The sequence below is a fragment of the Erpetoichthys calabaricus genome, chromosome 1, assembly GCF_900747795.2.
Source record: "Erpetoichthys calabaricus chromosome 1, fErpCal1.3, whole genome shotgun sequence".
NCBI lineage: Eukaryota > Metazoa > Chordata > Cladistia > Polypteriformes > Polypteridae > Erpetoichthys > Erpetoichthys calabaricus.
Genome location: NC_041394.2, coordinates 262,897,211 through 262,913,921, shown reverse-complemented (window position 1 = coordinate 262,913,921; position 16,711 = coordinate 262,897,211). Strand labels below are relative to the sequence as shown.

General features: G+C 37.2%; 1 protein-coding gene across 1 annotated transcript in view; it reads right to left on the bottom strand.

Annotated features, from left to right (window-relative positions):
- The window catches only part of cdhr5-rs (cadherin-related family member 5, related sequence), a 66,388-nt gene that overhangs the window by 23,246 nt on the left and 26,431 nt on the right, over window positions 1-16,711 (bottom strand). The window contains exon 9 of the mRNA XM_051930253.1: window positions 12,323-12,429. Within this exon, the coding sequence (XP_051786213.1) occupies window positions 12,323-12,429 (107 nt within the window). The remainder of the gene's footprint in view (window positions 1-12,322; window positions 12,430-16,711) is intronic.

The window sequence follows — 16,711 nt, the reverse complement described above, 5'->3', positions numbered from 1 at the left end:
TTTTATTTTCCTTTTTCCCATGTGAAGGACATTTCAAGGTCGAGTGGCTGAGAGTGGAAGGACTGCGCTCATATCATACACTGCCTACAACAATCCTCTTGAAAGGTTGAGGAAAATGTTTCCTATATGGTGCACCATGCACACTTTAGAAAGTGAGTGCTTGATATTTTTAATACACCTGATATCCAAGCTATTTGTTACTTCCCTTTTAACAGAAATTCCTAAACAAATGTTAAAAAAGTCTAAGCGCAGAAGATTAGGTAAGATTAGAATTGAAAAATAGGAAATCCAGATTTAAAGATTTCTGGAATACATTTTTGTATATTTGGTTAAGCACAAGTCCCTTCATTTGGAAATGCAAGGTTTATGTGTTCATTGTTTCAAAGTGTCACAACCCAACAACCTAGTGAAGATCATGGCATATATGGAAATGTGGGGATTATTTTGAGGCTAACAGCTCAATCAAGAGATAATAATGAAAAATAATTGCTTATTATTGTGTATTATTGTGGCTGATTGCTGGAGAAGAGAAATGCCTTGGAATAAAATCCTTTATTTTAGTCATAAACTGTTTGCTGTACTGCTGTGTCTGTGGTTTAGGGCTTTATGGCACCTCCTTGTGTGGTCACACTATCAATATTGGATCAATGTTGTGTCAGAAACAGACAAAAAGGTAAACAAATAGTGCTCAGGAAGTGTTTCAAAAATTGTAATCAGGAAAGGGTGTGGGAAATTTTCAATAATTGGAGGAGAGCGACTGTAACCTAAAATAAAAATGAGCCAGAACCAAATCCTGTGATAAATTGTAGTAAAAAAGTAGGGCAAAATATTCAAAACCAGGATTCCAATAATAACAAAGAATGAATGCAAATATCTTTTTGGAGAATGCATAATCTTGGACAAAAAGGAAGTGCATGGCTTGACTTTTACACCAATGACCCAGGGATGTGATTCACATTTCTGGTTGACTTTACCTAGCAACTGTCAACAAATAACTCTGAAAGTCGTGGTGACAACCAAGAAAGACTACATGACATCACTTGAGAACGTTATTTATTTTCAACATATTTAAAAAAGTATCAAATACAAAAACAATTATGACTACACAATTCCTTGGCCTCTAAATTTAGATCTCAGTCATTTTTAGAGGAGACAGAGAATCAAAAACAAAAGCCTGATTATAACAATAATCATTGTAGTGAACTAAGCTCACAGGCAGCATTTGAGAAAAGGTAGTTATTTATTTAGCTTAAGATCAACAGCTGGCCTGAAATGAAAATATGAAAAAATGAGTAACAAATGGGAAAGACAGAAGAAAATGTGCACTGGCAGAGGCAACAAACATCAGTATGCCAATGTAAGGGGAAGAGCACAATCTGTGATATTTTGTCAAAGTACGTTGCTCCTGAACTAGCAATGGCCAAGGAGACTAGTATGGACCAAGTTTGCAAGGCTTAAGAAATATATAGTGCTCTACCAGGCTATTCGACAGCAGGTCCCTGAGATGCACTGTAGAAATAGAGAGATGCTCCAAAAGGTTGGTAAGAGGGCAGAATATCTACCTGAATATCTACTACTAGAAAAGTGAGGGTCAAGTTGCCCTTTCAAAACTTGGGACGCTGTCTAATTTAAGGTTGCCCATTAGGTGGCAGGACCTAGACCCAGAAATGAAGGGGTGGAGACTGGCTACCTTAACATCAACAAAATCAAGGAATTGGTTATCAGCTTTCACCACACCAAAGAGCCTCTATACTCGGTCACTATTCAGGGAATGGATGTAGAGGTGGTTCACTTCTACAAATACTTGGGGCCCACATTAATGACAAGTTGGACTGGTCTCAGAACACAGAGGGTCTGTTTAAGAAAGTTCAGAGCAGGCTCTTTTTCCTGTATTCCGTTAATGTTGGAAATCACATCCCTCACATCTTCTACACTTCTGTGATTGCCAGTGTAATGTTCTATTTTCTGATGTGCTGGGCTGGTGACATCACTTCAAGAGAGGCCTATCGAATTAACAAACTTATTAAAAGGTCATGCACAATAATTGGATGCACTTTGGACCCCCTGAAGGTAGTAGCAGAGGAGAGAATTGAAACAAAATGAACAATTCTGCATATTCTCTATCCGACACACTAACACTGAGTACTCTCAGCCAATGAATTATTCAGCAGAAGTGTGCAAGGAAACTCTACTGGGGCTCCTTCATACCAACAGCAATATGTCTGCATAATGCCTCATTTGCACTGGGACTGCCAAGTCAGAAGTTTTCTTTCTTTTCAGTGTTCTTTTTTTAGTCATTCTAGTGTGTGTGTGAATGTATGTATTTAAAATGTTTCTGTAAAAAGCCAAATTTCCCCCTGGAGACAAATAAAGTTTTGTCTATCTATCTTAGAGATACATCACTTTAAGAATTATAGTAGGATCAGGGTACAGCAAGCTCTGGTTTTGCACAGTGGCTTTACAGACCCAACAATAAACTCAAAGTAATTCCTTCCTTGAATTCAGACCAATAGTACTTTGAGTCTTATTCAGAAAACGATTTGAAGAAAGAGCTCACTTCAGAGAGGAAATTAGGCTGGGCTCCTTAAAAAAATAAATATCATAAGCAGAGAGAGGCATTGACCAATGGTTGTTGCTGGTAAAGAGACTCAAGGGTACAGATTGTGATGCCAGTTCCTTTTACATATGTAAGATGGTGACATCAGTTCACAGCATCCAAGTTTTGGATTAAAATAAAGCAAAATGCCTTTTGCAAATTAGAACTGGTTATTTTACTATTTTGACTTTTGTTATATCATTTTGGTTTTGGTACTGAAACACTCTGACTCCCTGTTTACTAAGATTCTATGCTTAGCTCTTCTAACTCACTATCTCACTGTCTTTTTTCTAAAAAAAAAGAAATCTATTACCTTGTCCCTTCTGTGTAAGTATTTTCAGTCAGGGTAGAATAAGGCAAGGGTGTCAAACTCCAGGCCTGGAGGGCCGCAGTGGCTGCAGGTTTTCATTCTAACCTTTTTCATAATAAGTGACCAGTTTTCAATGCTAATTAACTTCTTTTCTTTAGCCCTGTTTTAAGGAGGCGGCACGGTGGCACAGTGGGTAGCGCTGCTGCCTCGCAGTTGGGAGACCTGGGGACCTGGGTTTGCTTCCTGGGTCCTCCCTGCGTGGAGTTTGCATGTTCTCCCCGTGTCTGCGTGGATTTCCTCCGGGCGCTCCGGTTTCCTCCCACAGTCCAAAGACATGCTGGTTAGGTGTATTGGCGATTCTAAATTGGCCCTAGTGTGTGTTTGTGTGTGTCCTGCGGTGGGTTGCCACCCTGCCCAGGATTGTTTCCTGCCTTGTGCCCTGTGTTGGCTGGGATTGGCTCCAGCAGACCCCCGTGACCCTGTGTTCGGATTCAGCGGGTTGGAAAATGGTTGGATGTTTTAAGTATTCAGTCCCCTGAATTGATTCTTTTCTTCATTAAATGACAGCCAAACAGAAATTAGACATTAAACGAGCCAACAGATTATCAATTAAACTAGGGATTCAAACTCCAACCAATTTCACTCCAACCAGTTTCTTAATGAGATGCTGATTCCTGCTGTTAATTGAACCCATCATTTAATTCCATGGCTTGTTGCTGCTCTCATTCTGCCACAGCAGACAGTTCCAAAACTGTTGATTGTCTGTTTTACTAAGACCTTCACCCTTCTTTATTTTCAGCTATTATGTGATGGGCACAGGTTAGCTGGTTATGTGGTTGCTTGTTTTGTGTCTCATTATTGTTTGGCTGCTAATTAAGGACAAAGAAACAACTAAGGGGTCTGAGTCACGTCAATTAAAACAAAGGCAAAAGAAGTTAATTAGCAGCAAAAACTGATCACTAATTAAGGAGATGGTTAGAATGAAAACCTGCATCCACTGCGGCCCTCCAGGACCGGAGTTCGACACCCCTGGAATAGGGTGTATGCACACTGCAGTGCTGGCATACTTCCTGTGAAATTTCTGCCTGCTCAGTCACTTCCATTGTCTGTACTGAAGTTGTGATTTTTATTTAGTGACCATGTCAGTGAAAATGACGTTTAAGTTTTAGCACACAGATTGCCCTACAGCTCAACATTGTTGTGTTTTTTTTTGTCAAGCTTCCAGTAAGTAGAACAAGGTACTTTTCATACATGTTTCATACGTGTTTTCATACATTTCCCTCCGATGCAGAAACCTGAGCAAAATGGATCATCGCCATCCGACGAGAGAGCATTATGGTTAGTCCCCATACCCGGGTTTGTAGCCAGCATTTTAAAAAAGAGGAATTTCACAAACCAGGATCTGACACAGGTTGCTGACTGTTAAAAAAGGGAGTGGTTACTGCATTGAGTGGAAGAATTTCTCTGTTCCACTTTCAAGACCAGAGGTTTGGGAGAGGAAGAAGCAGCCAACGGAGGATGACATACCAGGTGAGAAGAAGGATGATAAAATCCTCAAGGACCACTACTATGCTTTGGCTCTGGATCCAGCAGTTGTCATCCTAGTGCTTGATGAAAATATGTCTCTCAGAGAGGAGATCCTCCGCTTGAGGAAGCAAATTGTGACCCTTAAAATGAAGTAGTGGTTTGGCATTCACTGTTTTCCTGGCTCAGACAGAGACATTCGCTTTTTTACAAGGTAAGATGTCCAGCAGACTCGTGTTACTATGTATTAAGCTTACATACATATTCACCTGTCCCTGAATACAGTTTAATGGCTAATTATTGAAATTCTATTTCTTAAAGAAGCCTAATGTAATCACATATTTGTCCCATGTAGTAGACACAAGTTTGAAATATGCCCTTATCTTATCTTCGCTTTGATAACTGGCTGCTGCGGAATCCAGAAGAGAGAGTGCCTATAGCCTATTATCTAAACTTTCAATTGCCCTTAGGAAAGACCTCTCTAAAAATTAGCAACTTGATCAAATAATTATCACAATATTATATAACCAGTAACAGCGCACTGAACGATAACGTCCAGTGAATACACTTGACTTGAGCGTTCATAGTTTTCCTCCTCTTTCTTTGTACATTTAGCATTCATTTGCTCAGAGGTTGATGCGCTTGCTGCTTCCTGAGCAGCTCTTCTTTTCTCCACCCTAGCAGCCCGCTTCTTCTCTTCTTTCGTCGGCATCTTTTTGCCTTAAAACTGATTAAGTCAGTGTTTGTGTTGCAATTACTTAGTATGTTTTCTTTAATTTTTTATGTAAGCTGGCACTTAAGTCTTCAATCTGCCTCAAGAATGATTTAAGATATGAAGAGGTAGGGGGGTGATGGCAAAGGTGGTAGGCATGAGTATAGCGCCTGTATGCATGCTCTGCATGGCCTCCCTGCTGCTGAGAGTTGATTCTACAATAAAATAAAATAAAAATAAAAAGAGGAATATCCTTGGAGGTCAATCATCATCCCAAAAGCGGATAGTAGACGTCACGTAGTTTATGTGTACCAAATTTCAGGTCAATAAGTCAAACAGTTTGCGAGCTACAGGTGATTTAAAATCCTGGACAGACAAGCGGACAGCCACGGTAGCGTATTATATAAGAAGACAAGCACTTTGCATTAGTTTTAGCTTCAAGTTTTGGTTAACATCTTGGATTTATGCTTTGACCTCTACTGGTTTACCTCCTTTGATATTTGAATAGAAATCTGTGTTAATTCCTTTTTTTTATTATTTTTATTATTGCCTGTTATTTTCTATTTTCATGTAATGTGTTTTGGTTTTCTAGTCGTTGTGTTGTTTTCTATTCTGCTGGACATTTTTCTGCCTTTACATAGTACAGGCAGGTTTTACGAGACTGATCAGAAATAAGTCAAAAACCAAGAGATCATTAGCAAAGTCAACCTAAGCTGAGATATAAGTCAAACATCAAAGTCAAAAAGTGCAGAAAACAAGATCAAAATTAGGAATTTCAAAAGGATTTTTATATTTTAAAAATGCATGCAAATATAGGGTTTATCTGCAAACTTGTATACAGAAATGAAGAAATTGTGACCTTTAAACCCATCATGAATTAGCAAGGGGGTTAGGAGTTATATAACCATGCCCCCAGTATCTGTGACAGTCTCTCAGGTGATGGGTACACAGAATAGCAACTCCCGTAGAAAACAAAATGGTAGCATAAATGGTTCAAAATACAAATCTAAAACCCAAATGAACCACTGAAACAGAATTTTGATAAGAATTTTTGATATTTTTGGCTCTTCCTGGAATTGTGCATATTATTGTGGAGTTTCATCATTTTCATAATTGGTCTGTTTTTGAGACGTGTTTACACTTTTATGGATCTGACTTTGTTAATCTTCAGGGCTTTCCTTTGTTAGGCAACCTTTCTGACATTTTATTTTGTGATGAACTCTTTAATAATTACTGAGCTCTCCCTTTTTTAATTCATACGTTTTGGCTCCTTCAGGTCTTTGTAGGATGCAATGCCTGCTTCATAATTTTGGGGACAGTTTGATTTCAGTAGGTGAGGACCAAACCATTAATTCAGATCAGTATTGGAGTTCTAGTCTGATGCCCATTATGAGGCCTACCGTCATTTTTGCTAGCCAGCCAGTTCATGAAAGATGTCAAAATAATGGATTTTGATTTGTTGATGTTATTCTATGAAACATCTCAGTTTTAGTGTGCATTGAATGCAATTGTGTGTGTTTATGTAGGTACATTAGAATTTTATTTTTTTGATTCACATATTTTTTTTTAGTTTATGAACCTTTAATATTTTGGAAACAAACAATGACCTTCAGAAACTTATCATCTGATAATTTATCCCTATTCTTATAACAGATTTGCCACCAGTACAATTTCTTTGGCTAAACATTTGTTCCATTATTTACAAATCAGACATTTCACTAAAATCAGCTTTGCTTACTTACTCAATTTCCCTCCTTTATCCACTACAGTCCTTACAGTGTTGTACTAATACTAATAAAAAATGTATCTGAAGACTGTACCAGATTTTGTTTAATAATGCATTTCTGAATGACCTACGGACAGGCCGCTGTAATTAAATGGACATCAACACTAGACAGAAAAATGTATGTTCTTATTCATGGTGTAAGGGACCTCAACAAATTATATCACATATATTTTTCTGGACTAGATCCTACATCTCTAGTGTTTGTTCATTATGCTGCCTAGACTTCTAATTATGCTTATGTCATCTACTTAAATGCTACAAAAATCTACAAAATTCAGCTGCCTGTCAGACAGCTATGGGACCACCATGAACCTTTTAACAGCCCTTTCTGGGATAAGGCAAGATGGAATACCACGTCTTAATGATCATTCCTAGAAAGAGTTCATTATAAACTTAATGTACTGTACCTATTACATTGCAATGGGGGTAATAATGTTTTTTATTACTAAAGATGAGAGAATTGATGTTAGGAGAATCAATTAAAAATATTTTTAGTATATGGCAGCCATTCATTAGCACCATATTTTTTGCTGCAAGCACTTTAGCCAAGTTGGAGAATAATTTTCCAGGTAAAAGTGAGATCTTTGCAATTATGGTACACATTCATTTTCTACAAGAAATTGTGTTCTTAAGTGAATATTATACATTTTAAACAATATTGTGTCTATTGTGGTTTAAAATGGGGTCTACGGGCCATTTGCACAAATGTGATTAAAAAATCCTTAAGAAACTAAGAACACAATTTTTTGCTGCAAATTGAAGATCTAATTGGTTAAACCCATTTGAGTTGCTGAGGAGCTGGAAGACACAAACAATTTTCTGATCCATGTGCCAACTACAAAACAATTCAAAGGGTTTTTTTTTTTTTAGAGAAAATACATTTTTTATAGTGAATTTTGCTGAATAACAAAATGCATTTAATTAGTACAGTACACATATATTAAATACTAGCAAAATACCCGCGCTTCGCAGTGGAAAAGTAGTGTGTTAAAGAGGTTATGTAAACATATATATACATATACATATCTACATATAGACATATCTACATATAGATATATATATACATATACACATCCACATATATATATATATATATATATATATATATATATATATATATATATATATATATATATATATATACACACACATATCAACATATATATACACATACATATACACACATACATACACACACACATACACATATATACACATACATACATAGTGCGTTGTAACACGGGCTGTGATTGTTACATGGGAGGGAGACGACAAATCACAGCTTCCCACTTTCTAATCGGGCCTGTGATTGGTGCTTTGACGGATGCCCAGATCCCACAGTATGTCCCCTTAGGAGAGGCGTTAGGCAAGTGTAATTGAATAGCGGTGCTGCAAGTTTAGCTTTACACCTGTTTTTAAGGCTTATTGACTGAAAGGGGCTTTCATGAAAAAAGTTAGGGCTTTGCTACAGGATACACCCTCCACAAGTTAAGGAAGTAAAAATAAAGGTATATATTTCTGTTTTATTTAAACCTTTTAAGTTTGTATGCGGGCGGTATGGTGGTGCAGTGAAAGGTGCCAGTTAGGAGACCCGGGTTCGCTTCCCTGCGTGGAGTTTGAATGTTCTCCCCGTGTCTGTCTGGGTTTCCTCCGGGTACTCTGGTTTCCTCCCACAGTCCAAAGACATGCAGGTTAGGTGCATTGACGATTCTAAATTGTCCGTGGTGTGTGGGTGTGTGTGGGTGTGTGCGCCCTGCGGTGGGCTGGCACCTTGCCCGGGGTTTGTTTCCTGCCTTGTGCCCTGTGTTGGCAGGGATTATTTTCAGTTAAGTCATCTGCAGCAAACCTTTATAAATGAGGGTTTCTCCTTTTTAGATAGTGCAAATTGTTTCTTCTTCATTGAGGTTTTCTCTTGGAGAGCTTTTTTCATTTCATTGAAAATTAAAGCAGCAGCTGCCAAAATATGTAGCTTTCTTATTAATTTTTCAACATTGTGTAAAATAACTTTATAAAGTAACATAAAAGGTTTAAATACTGGTTATCCTTTTACACTAAAATATTACTAAAGAGATACAAAAAAAGTAAAATGCATATGTTGTTTTTCTTTAAGGAGATTAAATATTACTGAAGGAAGAAAAAAAAAAAAAACTAAAACAGCCAAATGGAGCTATGCATACGAACTTAAAAGGTTTAAATAAAACAGAAATATATACCTTTTATTTTTACTTCCTTAACTTGTGGAGGGTGTATCCTGTAGCAAAGCCCTAACTTTTTTTGTGAAAGCTCGTTTCAGTCAATAAGTCTTAAAAAGAGGTGTAAATATACTGACAATAAGCTACTCAAACCCACCAAGACATGCAATCATTTAAATCAAGGCGCGAGTCGAAAAACACCATCCCATACTATTAGTTAACGATTAACACATTTCTATATGTATTGTAAGCATACAATACAACTGATAATATGTTGCGCTTATTTATCTGGTGTACCGACATTTTTGCGCGTTTAACGGCTGAAATCTAACGTGGTTTGTGCCCTTCAGAATGAAAACAGTTTGCATTTACCTTTTTAATAAAAGGCGAGCTTTTAAGCCTGAGAAATCACCCCGTAAATGCACACGTTTAATTGCACATGTGTTAATATGTATGCTTACACAGTATTAAAAGACACTCAACAATTAACGTCATTTACCTTCGTTCCCGCGTTTGACTCGTGCTGTAAATCTCTTCCTTGTTTTCAGTTCACGTGATTACGTAGGAGGCGTGATAACGCGATACATGACTCCGCCTCCTCCATTAGAGTATATGGACAAAAAACAGGTTCCAGTTATGACCATTGTGCGTAGAATTTCGAAATGAAACCTGCCTAACTTTTGTAAGTAAGCTGTAAGGAATGAGCCTGCCAAATTTCAGCCTTCTACCTACATGGGAAGTTGGAGAATTAGTGATGAGTGAGTGAGTGAGTGAGTGAGTGAGTGAGTGAGTGAGTGAGTGAGTGAGTGAGTGAGTGAGTGAGTCAGTCAGTCAGTCAGTCAGTCAGTCAGTCAGTCAGTGAGGGCTTTGCCTTTTATTAGTATACTGTAGATAAACATTAAATCACACTCAGGTTTTACTTTATCATCAGCAACAAATTGTGTGGCAATCAATGTACTACTAAAACAATCAAAAAACAAAACAAGTCTAAAGTATCAAAAGGTTACCTAAAGAGGCAACTAAAAATAGAGCAAAACCTGTCTATGATCCAAAAATAAAAAAAAACAGAGACAAAAGTAAAAGTTCAATAACTGAATAATAAAAAACAGCATTCACAAAACCAAAATCCAAAATGGTCATAACAACAAAAGCAGGTGCACAAATTCCTTCTCAATTGTATTGTAGAACTGCAGACCTTATAAAGGCTGAATGTGGCCTCACAGCTATAGCGTTAGAAGGCCCTGTCCTCTTGGGTTCCACATACAAAGAACAAGGAACATAACTAATGAAGCTGACACAAAAAATGATTCAAGGAAAACAACAAAAATATTAAAAAATTATTAAATACTAAAACATGAAAAGAGTAAACATATTAAGAAATATTGCAAAATAAATAAAAGAAAACTGTTGAATAGATACACATCAAAAATTAAAGAAACTGAGGCCAAAGAGAGAACATTAGCTAAACCACAACAATATGTCCTAACCAACTTCTTCATTTTATAAAAGAATCTCTGTCCTGAGCAGCAGCACATTTGAAAATGAAGCAGCTGTTATTCTCACTGGACAAACCATCCATTTCATTGATGATAATAGATGATAAAACGAGCTAATATGACAAATTTTGAATAGGCCATTTCAGGTTATGACATACAATGTTGCATCGTGGCATGCAAAGCTTTAGAATTCCCAAAAAGTTAAAAAAATGAAAATGAATAGATGAATACATGGTTTTAAACAAAGTCTTAATTACATATATTAAACATAAGTATATTATAACATGAGATCTGGGGACCTGGGTTCGCTTCCCGGGTCCGCCCTGCGTGGAGTTTGCATGTTCTCCCCATGTCTGCGTGGGTTTCCTCCGGGCGCTCCGGTTTCCTCCCACAGTCCAAAGACATGCAGGTTAGGTGGATTGGCGATTCTAAATTGGCCCTAGTGTGTGTTTGTGTGTGTCCTGCGGTGGGTTGGCACCCTGCCCAGGATTGGTTCACTGCCTTGTGCCCTGTGTTGGCTGGGATTGGCTCCAGCAGACCCCCGTGACCCTGTGTTCGGATTCAGCGGGTTGGAAAATGGATGGATGGATATTATAACATTATTAAACCCACTTATTCCAAAAATCAGGAATGTGGGGTGCTGAGCCTATCCTGACAACCTTGCACACAAAGCAGAAAACAGCACTAAACAGAGTTCCAGACCATCACAGGGGCTCACTCACCTACATCCATGTATTAAATATAAGCATTGAATCACATATACCAGGCATAACTAAATAACCTGTGGTTATCCAAATTAATCTAATAGTCTAAATGAATACCGATATCCAGCAATCTGGATGTAAATCTTAACAAATGAGTGCTGCTGCATTGATGATTTGATAAAAATATCCATCTTATTAAAAGGATGTGTTTGTGTGTCTGTCTATGTGCCCATCCGATTGCTATGTTCTCTGTCATTCCAAAAGATGGCGCATCACAAACATTTTTAGTAATAAAATGCATTGCATTTGTCAGTCTAACATTAACGCTGCTTCCATGAATCCCATACCAAATGGCATATAACAGATAATATAATATGTGCATGGATAGTGCACTGCAAACATTAACTCTGAGGTCTGCATTGATTACTATGATTTCAACCAGTCTTAGAAGGGTAGCACAACTGGCATAAATACTAATATGTTGTTGTGTGCGGTTCCCCCCGTTATTATGCCTGTCTGATATGTTTTATAATTAGAAACCTGACAAAAATCATTATTTTCCTAAGGCCTCAGCCATGTTTTTTACAAATATTCTAAACTGAATAATAAAAACCTTATTCTTTCATAGTTCATTATTACAGATTAAAAGGATGTCTGCCTTTCTAAATAAATTTCCATCCATTTACCTAATAGACATTATTCAGTGCCAATTCCAACAGCACTGGGATAAGACAGCAAACAAATAATGGGGTGCTGATGCATTGCAGCGTACTTTCTCCCATATACTAACATTTTAGAGTGAATAGTGAATCTAAAATATAAGCCACTGGTATGTGGAAATAAAACCAGGAGTGTCCGAAGAATAACGCACACAAATACCAACTCTACACATTGTTCGAAATCGCATTTAAACAGAGGACCATGAAGCAGTGAGGCAGCAGTGCTAACCACTGCACCACACTATGCTATGCTGTAATTTAAATTATTTCAAACAATTCTTACCATAACTCGAAGTCGAAAGTTGGGAGTCAGTAAACGATTTTCTACTGGTTTTGTCATTATAATGTCTCCAGTCTTATTGTTTATTCTGAATCGGCCATTGTCTGCACCTAAAAGAAAATTACAAATTTAACTTTATTTATTGCCATGGATTGACAAATTGAGCTGAAAGTAAACATTCGCTAGCATAAAATACACAAACTGTAATGCATTCAATTAATTTATTCAATGCAATCTTGAGCTCCTCTGTGTCCAAAATGATGCCAAAAATGCAAAAGCATATAAAGATTTATTGTAGATGAATAATACACAACAACAGAGGAACCAAAAAAGGGACAGAACAAAAAAGCAATAAACTCTAGTGCCGCTAAGGGTCCTCCAAACAAGTTAATCGACTTTTCTTAAGGAGGTAGGCTATCCATTCCACTCCTGAACCCCATCATTTTTCCAGCTGTCATTTTAAACATCTCTCATATCTTCCTCACCATTCCTCTGGCTTCTCTTCCTCCTGAAAATCAAACCTTGTCAACATGTGCCACCCTAACACCAAGCTCACTGAATCTTGGACTAGAAGATACTTTAAGGTTTAGTCCTGGGATCGTTTCTGGTTCAATTCCCTGGATGACTTCCAGGTTCAAGAATAGTATCTGAAATTCTTGGGACAGCACCCTGAGAAGTCCCCATTTACCACCCACCTTGATCATATAGCTCAGATAACTGGTTTATATCTATGTTTATCGTAATATCTTGTTGGGAACCATGTGTAGCAGACTGTCATCTATCAGACTGAGAGACATGTTACTCATTGTCCACTCCCAGCCCTCCTTCTATGTCTTTGTCCTTCCTACTACTGCTTTCAGAATACCATATTAAATTTATATGAATAGTTTCCTCTGATGGCTACAGCAGAGTTGCACTTGTATGGAAACATAAGTTCTCATCACTACTGGGGTTTCTTACAGCCCAAGTGCTGCTGTGCATAATATAAAACTTCTTGTAGCTCCATTCCTGACCAAAAATAACCCTTCAAAAACAACAGAGACAATATCCAATAATAAACACTTCGGCTCCTTAGTTACAAACTAACCTTAGATGTCTTAACAAATCTGAACTTGTATTTAATTCATCTTGGTAAAATAAGGGTGTACCAAATTTAGAGTAGTTTAACTCCCATTTAGGTATTCTGCTCTTTAACTACACATGACAAACATAATTCTGCCTCACCATTAAGCATTTAAACCCTTTAATTAATGTGGAACTTGATTTTGACATTTGAATTCCATGCTCATAGATATGGAAATGAACATCAAAGTGAATGTACTGGGGTCAGACTGTAACAATTTTGTGATTTAAAATCAAATTCCATACTCCATGTGACAGAAACCAAAAATATAACAAGGAAATGAAGAAAGGCTATCCATTATATAATTGAATTACCTGTTACAGTATACAATTTTTTCCCCCTAATGGTTTAAGAAACATTGACATTCCTATGCAATACTTTTGACTACAATAATTACAATAATAACACCAGGCCAGTGGTGTTAGACTGTTATGCATGATCAGCGCCGACCCATTTCTATAACCACCAAGACAAATTTTATAGGAAAGCATGACAGAAATATCCAGAGATGAACGTGATTGCTACCGATCACACAAGTTTCTAGGAACTCCAATAATGTGTAACAAGTAAAGTGAGAATGAAGTAGGAGTTGATTTAAAGTTGTATGGTAGGATAGGAACTGCATATTTTACCAATAGGAAGATTACATTGAAATCAGTGGACTTTAACTGTTTATCATTATGAACAGATCTAACCATCTAGCCAAATTACTTATTTAAGACAATTATCAAACTGTTGGGACAACCTAGATGAACGTGGAAGTGTATCAATGGATGAAAAAATGAAGACAACTACTTCAGAAAGAAAACTGTTCTTTTCCAATTTTAGAAATAGGCCATAGAGACAACACATTTCTTCTGGTTTTCCATGGTCTTCTTTCTGTAAGTATTGATCATTAGCATCAGAACAGACTAAGGGCAAATTTTAAGAATGTTTTATTTTCCTTTGACTTCTAAAGTGGGAAGGGATGCTTTGAAAGCACTACTACTTGTTAAAAGGACTGACTTTGTCTTATAAAGATTAGTGTTTGGGTCTGTTGGAAGTTAAATCGTAAGCTTGATTGAATCTTCCAATTACTGCAAACAACTACGATTCAGGTACACAACTCTAGAAATCTAATCAGTGTCACCTACTTTTTGACCTGTGACTTAATTAATTTGTCACTGTTAAAGCTTGTATTGCTTTTATTTATTTATTCGGTACTTATGTAGTAAATGGACGGCAGTTCCCCCATGGGAATGGGTAGGGGGAAACCTCTGTAAATTTCTCTATATTTTTTTTATCCCAATAAATATGTTATGAATTTGTCAAAACAATTGTACATATGCATTTGTATGATATTCCAATTTCTGTAAATTCCTATATATTTTTCATATATGTTATGAATTCATCAAAATACTTCCGTTTAGTACACAAGTACCATTTATTCATTTATTTTTTTGCTAAGCTTTGCTGTGCTGCTGGTTTGCTTGATGGCTAACGCTCCTGCATCAAATACTACAAACCAACGATAACCTGTGAGATACTGAAGGCAGGAAATGCTAATTGCTCTGTTGCTGACTACGTGTAGTGAGATTCAAAATGAATGTAGCTGAAACATAAAATGAGAGCTACGTCTCCAACTCCTGTAGTTTGGCATACTCTGATGATGTGTATAGCATTGAGTTCTTTATCAAAAATATTTTAAAACTCTCTAAACTGCTCTACTGCTATGAAATATTTCTTGTTGACTCCAGCATCTTTGTTAAACATGTCTCAGATTCTAATCCAGTGATGACTGGTAACATACAGTAGCTGTACTGGGTAGCTACATTTTTGTTTTGTCTTAATAATTAGTTCCCTCTAATTATGAAATTTTGGATGGCACAATCACTGCCTGTATAATAGCTCCCTGTGAACTGGCCTTCTTTTTAAAACACTATCTAGACTATAAAGATATGCAGAACTCAGCTGCTAGTGTTCTCACACACAGCAAGTGAACAGAGCACTTCACTTTGGTCCTTTACTATTTGCACTGGCTGCCTGTTTCATCGCCTGTCAAATATAAACTGACACTCATTACTTTTAGAGTTTTACATGATATAGCATATACCTATCATGCAAATCTCCTTCACAAATATAATCCACCATGTGCCCTTAGGTCCTCTAGTACTGAGCTCCTAATGGTCCTGCAGACTACACTTTCTTCATGGGTGACATAGTCCTCTGCATCTGGAACTCCTTACTTCAGCACTGACGTGACTGCTCTTCATTTTCTTCTTTTAAAATTAAATCAGAAACTTTTCTATTTAATGAATATTTTTCTTCAATCTTAGATTTGTAACCCATGTAGAAGGTAACTAGACTGTGACTATATTGTATGTTTTGTTCTTTATTTTATTTTGTTATTGTTATCTGTTTCTAGATTCTTATGTGTTAAACTATTTTTGTAATGTGTCCCTAAGTTTGAGAAAGGCGTTATATAAACACAATTATTGATAATAATAACAATAATAATAAAAATAAAAATAATAATAAGTGTTGGCTAAGTCTTAGTCTTTCATGGTTTCTATGGTTTATTTTACAGTTTAAAAAAAGGAAATCCCAATGCGGACCTGCAGACAGATTGTATTTGATCAATAAGATGTAATATGTAAATCATTTCTGCTTTTTGAATATGTGTGTGACAAAAAAATATTTTTTCTATTGTAAATATTTACATATGTGTGTTGTGTGTGTGTGTGTGTGCAAGTGGCAGCACCAGCTCCCTACCTGCACAAATCCCCCTGCACAACACAGTATAAGAAGCACAGTTACAAAGCTGCACACTCTACAACCCTTAGTCTTTGTTTTCTTTCTCTCTCTTTGCCTTCTTCTTCCTCCAGCAAGCTTCATCACTTTCCTCCCAACTCTGGCCCCTTGAGCAGTGGCAGTTGGCTCCTTTTATGTAATCCCCGGGAATACTTCAGGTGTCCCATAGGATTGGCCTGGAAGTACTTCTGGGTAAGGTGGGAGCCCGATGATGTAGGGCTCAGGAGTCCCTGCAACACACCCTGGCGGCACCTCTGGAACCCAATAGGAATGAGCCTGCAAATTCCAATTCCCAGTGTGCCCTGTGGGAATCCGTGGTGCCATAACAACCCAGGAGGGCTTCCACCTAGCGATCTTAAATGTAAATAAAAATGTTGCTATCTCAGTTGGGGCAATCATATAATAGATGGATGGTGGGGGTGACTGGTTATCAGGGACATTTTATCTCCCAGGGCAAAAAGTGGCAGTATTACTCTGCT